Source organism: Heteronotia binoei, chromosome 7, assembly GCF_032191835.1.
Source record: "Heteronotia binoei isolate CCM8104 ecotype False Entrance Well chromosome 7, APGP_CSIRO_Hbin_v1, whole genome shotgun sequence".
NCBI lineage: Eukaryota > Metazoa > Chordata > Lepidosauria > Squamata > Gekkonidae > Heteronotia > Heteronotia binoei.
The window spans coordinates 119,374,834-119,391,491 of NC_083229.1; the positions used below are offsets into that span (position 1 = coordinate 119,374,834).

The following is a 16,658-nucleotide window of genomic DNA, read 5'->3' on the forward strand; positions in this document are numbered from 1 at the left end:
ATGAATAACCCGAAGGAACTAAGATGGCTGAATGGTTCTGAATTTTAAAATGTGGGAGATGTCAAGGGAACAAGATACACAGTTTATTCCTGGAGGTTCAGAAAACTGCCACGAGAACCTGCTTCTTTCTTGGCTTTACCCTCCATTATGCTGCAAGTCCAAGTAGCTCACAATTGGGTAGTGAGGCAGGTAAAGTTCTATCCAGTCAACAAAAACTTATGCCACAATAATCCTGCTAACCTTTAAGGTGTCACAAGCTCCTTTGCAGCTTACTCTACAACAGAGTCACAGTGTGACCCTCTGCAGGATTACTCTAGTCCAGGGGTGGCCGAACATTCTTAACATAAGAACCACATAGAATAAGCAGGTGTTTGAGAGCTGCAAGAATTGAATGTCAGACGTTTAAGAGCAGGCAGGCAGGCAGGCAGGCAGGCAGGAAGGAAGGAAGGAAGGAAGGAAGGAAAATAGATGGGGGAGGGAGGGAGAGGTGAAAAGAAAGCAACTTTTTAAAATGTGTTCTCCAAACTGCCAGCTGGCTTGGCTTGGAGAAGTGATTTAAAGAGACAAATGCCTTTTCTGAGCTGGCCAACAGGGTGGGGGTGGGGGGTTCAAGAGTCATATGAACATATGAAGCTGCCTTATACTGAATCAGACCCTTGGTCCATCAAAGTCAATACTGTCTACTCAGACTGGCAGCGGCTCTCCAGGGTCTCAAGCTGAGGTTTTTCACGCCTATTTGCCTGGACCCTTTTTCGTTGGAGATGCTGGGGATCGAACCTGGGACCTTCTGCTTACTAAGCAGATGCTCTACCACTGAGCCACCGTCCCTCCACATGTGTGTGAAAGAGCCACCTACAGTTTGGCCACCCCTGCTCCAGTCTAAGTTCCTTGCATTAAAGGGACTTAGACTGGATTAACTCTTCACAAGATTGCCTTGTACGACATCCACTGGTCTGGAAAAGTACCAATCCTGTAGACACAAGGTGCTTCCAAACAGAATTCTTCCACACCTGGGTATTGTGGTATGCTCCACAATAAACAGGAGCATCCAGATGCTGTCATGCCCAAGTGAGGAATGTCTCATCTTGGCTCCTTTTATTGAGCTGGAGAAAATAATGTTTTTGCTTTGACTGGAATGGGACACTGCAAAGTGGCTGCAAGTGGAATCTTCATGTGAACGCAGCATCCATACGGAAAGCTGAGGGGGGGAAGCACCTCCAGAACGGGGGCAGAATTAAGTTCTGAATCCTCCCGCCCTTTAGCACCTTTTCCTTTCCCTGCAGAGCTGCACAGTAGTGTTACAGTATGGTAGGGTTGCCATGTCCAATTCAAGAAATACCTGGGGACTTTGGGGGTGGAGCCAGGAGCAAGGGTGTGATGAGCACAACTGAACTCCAAAGGGAGTCCTGGCCATCACATTTAAAGGGACAGCACACCTTTTAAATGCCTTCCCTCCAACTGGAAATAATGAAGGATAGGGGTACCTTCAGGCCCGTAGCCACGGGGGGGGGGGGGGGGGGCAGCCACGCCATGCTACCAAACCTCCACTTCCACCTGTATGGCCCCTCCTGGCTGCTCCGCTCTCCCCGCCGCTGTTGTGGCCCACCGCCCGGCCCCCTCCGTGGCGCCTCCAGTCTCCCTCCCTCCCACCCACCCAGTGAAGCATAGGCTCCTGGGACTCTTTCAAGGCCGCCTCCCCCCCGTCAATCAGCTGATTGGCGGGAAAAGTGGCAATCTGGGGAAGAAGTGGGGAGGAGGCAGCAGCGGGCTTTTTATTTAGTGGTTTGGCCTTGGCAGGTGCTTTTTTAGTGGCTTGGCCTTGCTGCCACTTTTCCCACCAATCAACTGATTTGGGGCGGCGGGGGGGGGGGGAGGCGGCTATTAAAGAATCCCGGGAGCCGGCGCTTCAACAGATGGGTGGGTGGGACGGAGGGGGAGGCGCTGCGAAGGGGAACGGGGGCCGCCACAGTGACGGGGAGATCGGGGGCTGCCAGAGCGACAGCTGTGGAGAGAGTAGGGGCCGCGAAAGTGGTGGGCCCCTCCACCTGAAATTTTATTCCCTGGACTCCCCCCCACCTTAATTTGTTTTGCTATGGGCCTGGCCTTCGTTTGGGGCTCATAGAATTGGACCCCTCGATCCAAACTTTTTGAAGGAGTTTTGCCATGCCCCCAGCAGCCCTCATTAACCCCTGGAGGAGCCTGCACCACCCTTTCTCTACTTCTTATGTGATTTTGGGCAGTGGGTGGCTTGCTGGCCTTTTGGCTGGGGAGGGGGCAGCCCAGGAGAGCCCCAGGATCTTTAGCCAGCCCAAGCAGGCCTCACTCACCTGGGGCTCTCCTTTCTTGCATCGGGTTGCTTTTGACTGGGGGTAGGGCAGCGGCATATTCTAATGAGTTATACTAATGAGCTCTGCCACCTATTTTTCTATCCCTGATTGCTTTACAAGGAAATTGCTTTATAATATTTAACACATGCACAAAAAAAAGGAGGTTCCATCACTGGCAAAGTACATGATGAAACAGCCACACAAGTCAAGGAAAAATTCTCCAAAGGAAATGCTCTTTTGCGGAAGGGGTGCCACAAAGTCCGAGCATCAACTGGGGCTTCAGCTCACCTGGAAACTGACAGCACTGAGGTGTGAAAAAGGTCTCTCCAGCTGCAGAGAAGGGAGAATTCACTTCTGGGCAGTGGGTCTCCTATGCTGGATATGCCTCCCTCCCCTGTACAGTATCACTAAACCACAGATTCCCTTTCCAGCGTCCTCTGCCCATTGAAATGATGCCTGGTTCTCTAGTAGGGCATAACTGGCCTGTATTTTCTACAGTTCTACAAAAATAAGGCTCTTCCATGAAAAGGAAAAAAAAGAGAGAGAGAGACTAATTTGGACTACTAATAACAGGAAAATTGATTTAAATTCTTTTTTCTAAGTAGGGAGGACATCTGCACAGGACATTTTCAGGGATTAGGCTGGCACTGTTCTGGATCTCTAGCCATCTGCACTGTGGGTGGCACAATGCAGATGGCACAGTTTGGACAACTCCAGGAGAATGACTGACCCGTGGTTTTCATATGCAAAGCAGGTCGTCATGGTTGTGTGGGTATGTGTGTGTTGGTGGGGGCACTCTTTGAATTTGCAGTGTGGTGCTAAAAGTGGAAGATTTCCACAGAGATCTGATCTCAGTGGCACTGATAGATAAGTTGCACTGGTGGATAAACAACTTTTTATTGCTTTTGCCAGATTTGTGTAGCATTGTTTTTTTCCTCTCCAAAAAAACAATGCTACACAAATCTGGCAAAATTTTTCCATCACCTTTCCTTGGTGATGTCTATGGAGTTTACATCTCCTTTTAACCTTTCCAGAAATTGTGTCTCAGGCTGGCAGACTGACTGACCTGTGACAACTTCCGTTTTTCATGGGCTGGATTCAGCCAGTTTTTTGAGTTGTTAAAAAGCAAGTTGAGAGGCTGCCACTGACTAGCCAAAATAATAATACATGGGGCCTGGTTCAATCCTCACTGTTATGTATTTGCTGTGTTATGTATTGCATCTCATTGGGTTCTTGTTGCCTGAGCTTGAGACAGACACTCCTTGCAAACCAGGATCCTGAAGCCTGGAAGAACTGGCCAATCAGGATGCTAGGCATGTAACAATTTGTAACAAAGAGATGCAAATGAAGGATTCTGGAGTGAGCCAATAAGAGTAACTGTTGCCTGCTAAAGGGGGCATGTTTAACTCAGCCACAGTGTATATAATGAGTGAAGTGCCTGTGCTGTTTGTGACTGTTTCTTCTCGCAACAAAGCGTTCTTGGTTGATTCAGAGCTGGCTGAACTCACTTTATTTCACCCACCATCCTCAGTTAAAAGGACAGAACAGTAGGTGATTTGAAAGACCTCTGCCAGAGTCTCTCGATGGACCAAGGGTCTGGTTTTCACTGGCAGTTTCATGAGTTCTTGAGCCTTCATGGACAGAAGTCCTGCTTAAACCACGAGGAAAGGCAGGGAATAAAATGTTTTAATGAATTAATTAAATAAGTGATGTTGGCATGGGGGCTGTGGTATAGAGGGGTACTGGGTAGGGTTGAGTGAAAAAACTTCCTTGGTCTAGCAAAGGACAATCGATGTATTTGTTTCTTTACTATAATCTCTCATTGGTTCTCCATCTCTCATCCTCTGTCCATTCTTGCTTCTCAGTCCACCTCCTTCTATTTGTGGCACTAGCCCTCTGCAACCATTTTGGATTGCACCTAGAAGTTTTATTTATTTATTTGTTTCGTTTTTCATGCACACATGTTGCTTTTCAGGGTTTTCTTCACCTCGCCGTTTTTAAACTTTTTATATATTTTTGCAGAAATTTCTATCATAGTCTGTGTGACCTTCCCTTGGCTATTAGCTACGTAACACATCAGAAATAAAACCCCTTTCACTTAAAGGTGCAAAAAGGAAATACAGCTAGTCAGGTGAACAGGCTAGAAAGAGAAACTGATTCAAAACAGAATCTTTATCTGTCTTCTTTTTCAGGAACATAAGACAAGCCATGCTGGATCAGGCCAATGGCCCATCCAGTCCAAAACTCTATGTCACAGAGTGGAATGTAAAAAGACATTGGACAATTTTTTAATATGAATGTGAGAAAAGAAAGACATTGAACTTTGATTGGTTAAGGGTACCTTTATAATTGAACTTAAGTATATAACCTCAGCGGGAGTCTAGTAACGGAAGGAGGGGGGATTGAAAATATCATATGGGTTAGAGATAGTAAGGATATAATTAGACATTGTAACCATATGTTATCAATAAATTGTTTAAAACCAAAACTCTATGTCACACAGTGGCCAAAAAACCCAAGTGCCACTCAAGTTCTGACAATCAGGAGGTCCATCAGTGGAGCCAGGACACCAGAAGCCCTCACACAGTTGCCCGTCCCAAGCGCCAAGAATACAGAGCATCACTGCCCCAGACAGAGAGTTCCAATAATACACTATGGCTAAGAGCCACTGATGGACCTCTGCTCCATATGCTTAGCCAGTCCCCTCTTGAAGCTGGCTATGCTTGTAGCCACCACCACCTCCTGTGGCAGTGAATTCCACATGTTAATCACCCTTTGGGTGAAGAAGTTCTTCCTTTTATTCATTCTAACCCGACAGCTTAGCACTTTGGTCACTTTTTACTGTTACTATGGTTAACATCCCAGAAATCTGCCTAAGTTAATACTTACTCTGTGAAAATGTGCCAAACAATTCCCCATCTTGAGAGATGTTCTGGAATTTAGAAACAAACCTGGAGGAAACCCAGAATATTGAATACAATTGTCCAGTATCTGACACTTGGGAGCTAAAAACCATAACGACAGATACTTACTCTGTGGAAATCTGGGTGGATTGTCATTGACATCGGAGAGGGTGATGTTGACGGTGGTTGTCCCAGCTAATCCTCCCAGCTGTCCACCCATATCTTTGGCTTGGATAATCACTTCATAATATTCTTTTGCTTCTCTGTCCATGTTCATTAGTGCTGTCCTAATTAAACCTATGAGAAAGTCAGGGAAAGAAAAACAACAACAAGGAAGCTAAAAAAGACATGCTAAAAATACACAAGGCAAGAAATCGTCAACTTCTACTTGTTTTGTTTTAACTTTTCAAGAATCAAACACAAGGTTTTTTGGGGGGGGGGAGGGCTCCTTTAAAAATGAAGACAGACTTCACTTATACTTGTCTAGTTAAGAATGTTGACCTCTGGAGAGCTCAGTAGAATCACTTCCTTCATTGAAGGAATCGATTTGAAGGGTTTGTTCAATCAGCAGGGCCAGTGCCAGGGTTTCTGGCACCCTAGGCCCCCCCACCCCTGTCTTGGGAAGACCTGGGAAGGCAAGAGCAGTGGGGTGGAGCAGCGTGTGCACTTGGAGCCTGCCCTCCTTTGCCGTGGAAGACTTCTGCAGCAAGGGAAGGCAGCCTCCAAGGAGCGCACACTTGGGGGAAGGGGGTGCCCACACCGTATGGACAAGTGGCGCCCTAGGCAGCCACCTACTGGGATGCGCCAGGCCCGTCGATCAGGAAGTATTAAAAGACAAAAGTAGCCTTGGTTTTCTTCCTGAGATTTGAGTAGGAGAGAATTTTGTTTTTAAAGATGTGTCTTTGGGTAATTTAAGTTGGTGAGGGCTGAGTGATAGAGGCATAGTTGTGTATTTTAATGTTGTTTTAGTTCTGAAAGACAGAATGGGGGAAAAAACTAAATGACCATTTGCTGTTAGTATGGGTGGTATTTCTGAAATTTTAAGTTTTTTCTCACTCTCATCTAAAAAGGCACTGCAATTTAGGTTCAAACAATAGGCAACTATATTAAGGAGATTTTACCAGTTCCTCGATCAAATGCAATTGATTAATCAGTTTCAACACTTTAATTAATGGGCATCTCTATCAGTTACCTGTAATCTTAAGGAAAGTCACACATATCAATTTCTTTTGCTTCCAATGTACAAAGTGAATATTTGCTGTTATAAGCAGGTGTCAGGTTTCTGTATAATTATCACCAGATCAATAAAAAGTATTGATTGGCTGCACAAGCTCCGGTGCAGGTAAATCAATTGTGTATGCAACTAGCAGCAGTGATTTAGCTCTGCACTGCGTTGCTGTGAAAAAAAGCTTTTGCTTTTGAGTAGAATTGCCGTGATTCATACACATGCAGTGCACCAACAGCGATTGGGCTTTGTAGCAAAGAACGCTTCGCCATTCTTTCACGCAGTCATTCTGAAGATGTGACGCCATTATATATATATAGTAGGTGGCAGCATACATGGAAATAGACAGGCTTATCAGTGTTCCTGGTTAACATCCAGAAAAGACAAAATTCATTTTCCTTTCCAGAAACTTGACTGAAACGGAACATGAGAAGGCAGCAGGTCTTTCTGATAATGTCTGTCAAGAACTGTCCAGTCCAATTCCTACCTATGCCGACTGCTATATGGACTCCTTGATTTAACCCTGTCTGCACTTTGAGGTATTACTTTATTATCTCATTTTCCATCTCCCACTCGGATGATTATTTTATTTTCATTCTCTTCTCGGTTCCCAGCCATCTCTCGTTTAAGATCTATCAGAAAAGCCTTCCGCTCCTTCCACCATTCCCAGCAAAGCTAAGAAAAAAAGGACCAAGATACGGGATACGTTTCTTGACAAGCTGGACCCTTCCTCCCAGCAAGGCTACAGTTCTGAGCTGAATTGGACTCTCACTGGTTTTTCAAATGACCTTTCCCAGCAGCTAACCTGTGGCAAGGAAAGTGAGTCCCCAGACCAGACTTGCCAAGGAAAGGTATTGTGTAGTTTGGCCTCAAGAACCTAAACAAAAGATTGTTTCAAACAGTAATGTGCAAGCCATACTAGGGTTGCCAAACTCCAGGTGGTGACAGGAGATAAACCTGAGGTTTCCATGATAACCAGCCTCAATTAATAAAGCAACTACGAAGAAAACTTATAAATATATCACATATAATAGTATACTTTCATAGATACATAAACTCATAAACATTTCCTTACACTGGAGAGCCATTGCCAAGATAAGTAGACCGGGGTGAGGGTGGGAAAGAAACTTGTAATGTTCAGCCATGTCATGTTTTCGTAGGCTCAGAGCATTTCATATTTTTAATTTCTGCTGTGATCCTTGTGCTTTTTCTTGATGTTTTATTTTAAAAATTACATTGCCAAATCCCACTATTACCCCACCTTTCCATTTTAAACAAAACATTGCAAGGATTTTAAGCATGTTTGTATTTTAAGTAAAAAAATAGAATCTTTAATTGTGTTCGTCTGTGTCATATATAAAATTTCTATCTCTGCTACCTGGCATTACATTTTATTATACCCATGGCCCAGTCCCGCAGAGTCCCAATTTATGTCAGATCTGGCCCTCATAACAAATGAGTTTGACATCCCTGATCTTTCAAGAGTTCTGAGCACTACTGATAAGATACAGATAACATGTCTCTTGGGCCTGCTCCAGGGTGGGCCTGCTCACTTCTAGAAAGAAGACCCCTGAGCAGTAATGATGGTTAGCAGCTCTTGTCTGTCTAGAACTTCCCTTGCAGATGAAAAGGAAAATGCAGCCCTGTTATCCGTAGGCAGTTCTTATTCATCAAATGCAATCAAGCAAGTAATGTTTTTTGCAAGCCTGCAGTAAGCTTTTGAGAGTGGGAATCCTGGTCATCTGTTACACAGTCTGTGATGTACAGTTTAACTATGTGGCTCCCAGTAATTTGTTATTTTATCTTCTGAGAAAATATGGTTTTGGAGGGGCTGCTAAGACTTACTCTTACAGAAGTCAAACCAGGTCGGTCGGAAGACTGTGTTGCTTCACTTCCCATCATTTATTCATTGCATTTATTTTATCTTGGCTTTAGAACAGGGCAGAATACATGGCTCTCCTTATTACCCTCACCGCAGCTCTATGAGGAAAGCGAGGCTAAGAGGAAGGGAGGGGAAAATGACATGACCGAAAGTCCCCCAGGAGCAACATGGCAGAGAGTACATGAACTCAAGCCTCCCCTATTCCCAGTCCATCTGTCTAACCATTTTGCCATACATGGCGTAGATCGTGGGATGGTTGGCCCGGAAAACTGCTGCTACCACCTCTGAGCGCTGTTGAAGATTTCATGCATTTACAGGAGGCTACGAGGAGATGGTGACAGAGACATCGGGGCACAGTGTGAATGCCCTGCTGGTGAATGCCCTGCTGGTGAAAGGTCCCTTGTGCAAACACCAGTTGTTTCTGACTCTGGGGTGACGTTGCTTTCACAATGTTTTCACGGCAGACTTTTTACGGGGTGGTTTGCCATTGCCTTCCCCAGTCATTTACGCTTTCTCGCCAGCAATCTGGGTACTCATTTTACCGACCTCGGAAGGATGGAATAAGAATAATAATAAATTTTTATTTATATCTCGCCCTCCCCGCCGAGGCAGGCTCAGGGCGGCTCACAAGACATGGTAACATACCATGATTACAATAAAATACAGTTAATACAATAAAATTACAAATTCATAAATTAGTTAAGTAAATAAATTAAAACCAGTATAAATAGAAGGTGCTACAGTTCAATACATATGTATAAAGATGGCTAGATGTCATTACCAGGATTCCACCTTAAAAGCAAGTTGGAAGAGGACGGTTTTACAAGCCCTGCGGAACTGACTGAGGTCCCGCAGGGCTCGCACCTCTGAGTCAACCCCGAGCCAGCTACCTGAAAACCCAGCTTCTGCCGGGGATCGAACTCAGGTCATATCAGAAACTGGCCTTTTATTTCATCCTGCTGGAACTTACATGACATCCAGAAAGATGAAGGGCAAGTACTACAGAGATCAGTTCCAACTTTTTTCAAGGAAGGAGGGATATAAGAAAGCAACAGTAAGGGAGCCAGGACTTTTTGGGGGTGGGAACGCACAGGAGCAGAGCTCCACCTGGGCTGGCATGCTGGGGAAGAAGCGGGGAGGCATCTTTAAATGTCTACCCGATGGCTTTAGCCTTCCCCGGCGTAACTTCTCAAAGTAAATCATATTGTAAATTACCAAGGAGATACTTGAATTTTATTTGTTATTGTCTGATGGTTTATCTATATGGCTAAACTATGTCTGCGTTATTTTGCAGTCTTGCTCAGTTTTGTTTTCGTTTTACCTTGTAATTCTGAGGTTTATTTCTTTAAATTTCTTTTATTTTTGTATTACTTTTGAGATTTTAATTTATCTGTTTATTTATTTTAGTAAATTTCTATTCCGCCCATTCTCCGTAGGGCTCAGGGCGGAGTACAACATATGATAAAACAATAAAATGCAATAAAAACATTTTAAAAGAGACAACTCAACAGCACTCAGATTACCCTGACATCACATATTGCCCAGCCCAGCCGTCTCACATTTTAATAAACTATTTTTGAACATATGAAGAACATATGAAGCTGCCTTATACTGAATCAGACCCTTGGTCCAACAAAGTCAGCATTGTCTTCTCAGACTGGCAGCGGCTCTCCAGGGTCTCAAGCTGAGGTTTTTCACACCTATTTGCCTGGACCCTTTTTTGGAGATGCTAGGGATTGAACCTGGGACCTTCTGCTTACCAAGCAGATGCTCTACCACTGAGCCACCGTCCCTCCCTTTTTTATTTAAAAGTTAAAAAAAGGAAAGAAAGAGAGACATGGGGGAGCTCCTGCTGGCCCAGTAAAAGTTAAGCACCTTAAAATCAGCTGAGTTGCAGTTTTGAGCTGCTTCCCTGGGGCAACTGTGAAGCAGTTTAGCCCTGCACTTGCCTTGCCTTGGCTGAACCAGGTGCCAGCAAGGAATGTAATCTCCGGCAGCCACCTGTTGCCTCCTTATCCCATCACTGCCTCTTGACCAGTGCTGGTTCCAGATCATTTATGAATACATTAAAATAGGGGTGTCAAATATGCAGTGTGGGGGCTGAATCAGGCCCCTGGAGGGCTCTTAACAGGCCACCGAGCAACTGGCTGTCATCTGCTTCCTTCTCCCTATATCTAGACTCCTTCTGCATCACAGCTTGCTTTGCAAGGCTTGCTCAATGGCACAGGAGCTACAGAGCAAAACCTCTATTTTCTCCATTGGCTGAGGCTCCTCCCTTGGGGAGAAACAGCTTGCTTTGCCAGGCTCTCTCAATTGCACAGCAGAGCTACTGAGCCAAGCCTCTCTTCCTTCTGCTGGCTGAGGCTCTCCCCCCAGTCTCCTGGGGAAGGAAGGAAAGAGCCAGAGCTTCCTTTGCCCAGTTCCCTCATTCTCATGGGAGAAATACAAAGAAAGCATCTTCGCGATCAATAAATGCTAATGTTTTAAGCATGTTTTAAGATTCTTAAAAAATATATTTGTGTTTGTCTGTGTCCTTTATGAAATTTATATCTCTATTACCTCATCTTAAATAGGTACACACATGGCCCAGCCCAACAAGGTCTCATTTATGTCAGATCCGGCCCTCATAACAAATGAGCTCGACACCCCTGCATTAAATAGTACCAGCCCCAAGACCAACTCTTGTGGGACCCCACTGCTCACTTCCCTGCAGTGGAAGAACTCCTATATCTTCTCCCCCCACAATAGACACCCTGTGATGTGGGTGGGGCTGAGAGGGCTCTCGCAGAAGCTGCCCTTTCAAGGACAGCTCTGAGAGAACTATGGCTGACCCAAGGCCATTCCAACAGGTGCAAGTGGAGGAGTGGGGAATCAAACCCGGTTCTCCCAGATAACAGTCTGCCTTTTCAAGGACAACCTTTGCCAGAGCTATGGCTGACCCAAGGCCATTCCAACAGGTGCAAGTGGAGGAGTGGGGAATCAAACCCGGTTCTCCCAGATAAGAGTCCGCACACTTCACCAAACTGAGCAGTCCAGGTAGCTAGGAGCACAGGAGGTGAAGCGTTTGCAGGCGGGTAGATGATGGGAGGGTGTGCAGGCAAGTAGCAGAGGAGGTGTGCAGGTGGAAGCCAGTGACAGTGGGCCCTACCAGAAGCCCTGGGCAGGTGCTCCACTTCAAGGTGTGCTGGCACCAGCCCTGCTCTCAACACCCTCTGCACGAGGAACCAAGTCCCCTTCTCCCTTCAGCAAAACTCATGGTAGTAACTACAGGCTTCTCAGTGAAAAAGGAGCTAAGGTTTGTACTACACTGGATCTCTTCACACAGCTGTCGAGTTGCTTATATGGGTGCAGAGTTGTCTTTACCAGGTTTCCTGTGAGTTTGGTGTGAGAGCCAGTTTGGTGTGGTGGTTAAGTGTGCGGACTCTTATCTGGGAGAACGCGGTTTGATTCCCCACTCCTCCACTTGAACCTGCTGGAATGACCTTGGGTCAGCCAGAGCTCTCTTATCTGGGAGAACCGGGTTTGATTCCCCACTCCTCCACTTACACCTGCTAGCATGGCCTTGGGTCAGTCATAGCTCTGGCAGAGGTTGTCCTTGAAGGGGCAGCTGCTGTGAGAGCCCTCTCCAGCCCCACCCACCTCACAGGGTGTCTGTTGTGGGGGAGGAAGGTAAAGGAGATTGTGAGCCGCTCTGAGACTCTTCGAAGTGGAGGGCGGGATATAAATCCAATATCTTCTTCTTCTTTTCAGCATGCCAATCGATCTATTTCCTTTTTTTTTTTTTTAACCTTCCTATCGCTTAAGTAGTTTTGCTCTCCCTAGAATTGGATGTGCTTTTCCACCAAAGTTAATAGCTTCCCCTCCCATTCAGTGCCACAAACTGAAAATTGCAGTTGGGTTGGGGCACAATATTTCTCATTCACGTTTTCTTTTTCTTTTCTTTTTTTTAAATACTTCTTGGTGCTTCGTTGTGGGGAGAAAAATAAGCGTCAGCCGCTGATGTCTTGGATTTTGATGAAGCCAAAGGTGAATACTGAATGAAAGCTAATGGAAAATGTCACATTCTCGGTTGATTCCCCCCCCCCCACCTCTTGAATGAAATTACCTGTTCTGGAGTCCACAGAGAAATATGGCTGTCCTTGGAGAATGCTGTAGACTACCCTGGCACTGTTCCCATAGGTAGGGTCATCAGCATCCGTTGCTGTCACTTGGATAACGGAGGTGCCTGACAAATATAAAAACAACAGCTCAAAACCTTGTTAAGAGTCGTACCTGCGAAGAAAGGACACAGGATCTAACTAGACTGAGTGAATATAAATGTCCGGTCGCATGGAAGCTTCATCTGGGAGCCTATTCTCTTTGTGACGCTTGAGGGATTTATACACACACATGTCATTAGCTCTAATGGGAGCAACGGGCACAAATCCATCAGGCATTGACGGGCCGGTAAATAATCTGTAGAGAAGCAGGACTCCTTCGTGGTCTGTTAAAAGTCAGGTGGTGTTCCCTTTCCACCTGCTTTCTTTCTGGCCTATAAATCCTGCAATCCCTTGAAAGCACAGTTTTAAAATATGTTCAGTAACCTGTGAATTCTATTGCCACATTTAAAAAAACCCCTCTCCTCAAAACCTTGGGATGGACCCTGGGAAATTATATGACTGCAAGAAGCACAAATTATGAACACATGAAGCTGCCTTCTACTGAATCAGACTGTCGGTCCATCAAAGTCAGTATTGTCTACTCAGACTGGCAGCGGCTCTCCAGGGTCTCAAGCTGAGGGTTTTCACTCCTATTTGCCTACACCCTTTTTTTAGTTGGAGATGCCAGAGATTGAACCTGGGACCTTCTGCTTACCAAGCAGCTGCTCTACCACTGAGCCACCATCCCTCCCTATAATGGGAAGAAAAAAATGTACACAATTGTTTCCCAGCTATGTTCTATGTGCTATGCCATAGATGCAATGTCAATGAGGTTTTCTTCAAAAATGTGAACTGAGAATCTGGGTCATGGAAGTTTCCAAAGTACAGTTGGTAGCTAAGTCACACTTACTCTGAAAACTGTCTACTCAGAGACTGATTCCTCACTAGCAGTTGCTCCGCTTCTGGGCTTCTGCTTTCTCCGGCTCAAGCGATTGATTCCCTACCAGTTGCTGCGTGGGCACATTTTGACCTGCAGCTCCCTCCAATTTCCCTTGCGGCTTCCTGCTCTTGTTTTTTAAAGATGGGGGCGGAGCAACTGCTAGTGAGGAATCGGTCAGAAACTGCTATCTTGAAAATATGGGGAAAGTGTAAATTTTGCTTATATGGGTGCAGAATCCTTATAAACCCTAATTTCGGGGGTCCGTTTTTAGTTGCCCCTGTGAGTCAGATCCATCTCGGCTGATAACAGACGGGTTTTTAAAGCCGCCTGGGGGAGGTGGGAGGCGGACCAAAAAAGTGCATCCACATGTGCACATCTGCCTCCCGTCCGGCCTCTGGCTTGCCGGGAGCCATCTCAAAAAGGCATCTCTTCAAAAGTGGTGCCTTTTCACTGGGACGCCTCAGAGGTGCCTCCCTGGCCATCTGGAAGGCCAGGAAGTGCCTAGAGAGTGCCCAGGGAGCTGCAGATGGGACGCATGAGTGTTCCAGATGCCCCCCAGGTGCCCACGGCCTGCCCCTTTTCCGAGTGCTGTCCTTAAACTCCGGGGCGCTCTATTTCCGGCTGGCTCTCTTTGGGGCAGCTTCAACCAGTCGTCTGTTGTCAGCCCTCTAGTCCAAAATGTAGACAAGGAAAAAGCGAAAAAGTTTTGGCAGATGATACAACCAGAAATATCTAAAATTTTGGGATATGACTTTAAGAAAGTTGCAGAGACTTTTCTGTTGGGATTACAAATGGAAAAATTTCCAAAAGAAGATAGAACTCTAATTTGGTACTTGCTCTCAGCTGCTAGGACACTGTATGCGCAGTTGTGGAAGCAAGAAAAAATACCAGAGAAATGGGATCGGATCGTGAAAGCTTTATCGTGGAGTGAGATGGACAAACTAACAAGAACTTTAAGAGATTATGATTTGGAAGTGTTTAAAAGGGAGCGGAAGAAATTTAGAGGATATATAGAGAAAGAGTGGAAAGTAAAAAGACATTGGACAATTTTTTAATAATGAGTATGAGAAAATTGAACTTTGATTGGTTAAGGGTACCTTTATAAGTGAACTCAAGTATATAACTTTTGCGGGAGTCTAGTAACGGAGGGAGGGGGGATTAGAAAATATCATATGGGTTAGGGATAGTAATGATATAAACAGACATTGTTACCATATGTTATTAATAAAATTGTTTAAACCCAAAATGCAGACAAGGCTATCGAAAATGTATTTTTCCTATATGAAGCTAGTATAATGCCTCTGAATACTAGCATATGTTGTAAGGCATAATCCAAAGAAAGCTGAGCGCTTTTAATTGCCACTGCTGTTAATGGCACAATTCAGCTCATAGTTCGCTGGCTCTTTCCCACTCACATCAAAAGGATTTTAAAAGTGCTTAAGTTTGGCTATATTGAATGCTTTTATGTGTATCATAACATATTACTTGGAATCTTTCTCCCCCAAGCTTACCTTTATAATCATGGGAGGTAGACACTTAAATCCCACTGATAAAAACTGTGATTTGCGTAATTCTAGGAAGAGGCCTGTGTTGTTTGTAGCATGCAGGCACACAGCTATAGATATACTTGGAGTTTGATGGAACAAATATACAATCGCAGTTTTAAGGAACTTGCAGGATAAAACAAACAAATAACCAACCAAAAGAAGCAAACCAAGATTGGACTCACACTATAATAAAGCAAAAGAAGACATACGTGTATGCTTGGCTTATGCTATTGAGATCACAAACAGGAGGAAAATGAGAAAAACAAGAGGCATTAATGTGAACCTATAGTATATGTGCCTGCCCAAATATCAACATATATTTAGCATAAAGCGCAGGGGTGGGATTCTAGCAGGAGCTCCTTTACATATCAGGCCACACCCCCTGATGTAGCCAATCCTCCAAGAGTTTAAAAGGCTCTTTTTTGTGAGCTCTTGGAGGATTGGCTACATCAGGGGGTGTGGCCTAATATGTAAAGGAGCTCCTGCTAGAATCCCACCCCTGGCAAATCGCATCTGCAGTTAGGTAGATAAGGTTTCACTGTTGGTTTATAAATCGTGAGGGGCTGAGTGATTACAATTCACATTGTACCTGATGTTGCGCAACTGGCCAGTGGGTGTCATATCGCATAAACCTTTCAGAATGTAAGGTGTTTTAAAACCACCTTTGCCTTTCCTTGATCTAATCTATTGGCAGTCAGAATCTTTTTTAGCTCCTGGTGTAAAACCCAGCTGAGGCGCACGAATGTTTTAATTTACACTGGCTGGTAATGGGCCCCAAGGGATCACTAACAGCCTGGAAATCAATGAAGCACAAAGGCTTGCTGTCATGAGGGCATGCTGCTGCTGGCTCTTTGCCTTCTATACCGTGGGCACCGATGGCAACTGACGGCAAAGCCTAGATCAGCAGCACAATGTATGTCATCTCCGCAGAGCTTTTTTTGTAGCAGGAACTCCTTCGCATATTAGGCTACACCCCCCTGATGTAGCCAATCCTCCAAGAGCTTACAGGGCTCTTAGTACAGGGCCTACTCTAAGCTCTTGGAGGATTGGCTACATCGGGGTGGTGGTGGCCTAATATGCAAAGGAGTTCCTGCAGCAACAACAAAAAAAGCCCTGAGTCTCAGCATCACTTTTACAAGCATGGTCTACATCAGGCTTGTGTGTTGTGACTCAGCAAGTCAAATAGAGTTGACCGAGCTGAATCATCTGTATTTTGGCCTCTGCCTAGGACAACAAAACAAAGGATTTGTCAGTCATCTATTAGGTCACCATTAAGCAGAAGGCTGTGGTGGCCGCCGGGGGCATAAATTGTGACAAATTAGCATATAAGGTTTACTGACAAGAAAGGAAATGTGGAGAAAGTGTGGCTGATCTCACACTTCTGGAGAGGATTCCAAATCCATCAGGAAGTTACAGGAATTGGGGTGTGTGTATATGCAGTTCTTCAGAAGGTCTACTACTAAAATGATGCTTATACAACTGACGTTTTATAGAATAGTTCATTAAAGTAGTAGTAGTAGTAGTAGAAGAAGAAGATACTGGATTTATATCCTACCCTCCACTCTGAATATCAGAGTCTCAGAGTGGCTTACAATCTCCTTTATGTAGGTGGGGCTGAGCGGGCTCTAACAGAAGTTGCTCTTTCAGGGACAGCTCTCTATTATGGCTGGCCCAAGGCCATTCCAGCAGCTGCAA

General features: G+C 45.1%; 1 protein-coding gene across 1 annotated transcript in view; it reads right to left on the minus strand.

Annotated features, from left to right (window-relative positions):
• The window catches only part of CDH20 (cadherin 20), a 99,854-nt gene that overhangs the window by 46,259 nt on the left and 36,937 nt on the right, over positions 1 to 16,658 (minus strand). The window contains exons 3-4 of the mRNA XM_060244285.1: positions 12,443 to 12,562; positions 5,360 to 5,527 (exon numbers count right to left, since the gene is read on the minus strand). Coding sequence (XP_060100268.1) covers positions 5,360 to 5,527; positions 12,443 to 12,562 — 288 coding nt within the window. The remainder of the gene's footprint in view (positions 1 to 5,359; positions 5,528 to 12,442; positions 12,563 to 16,658) is intronic.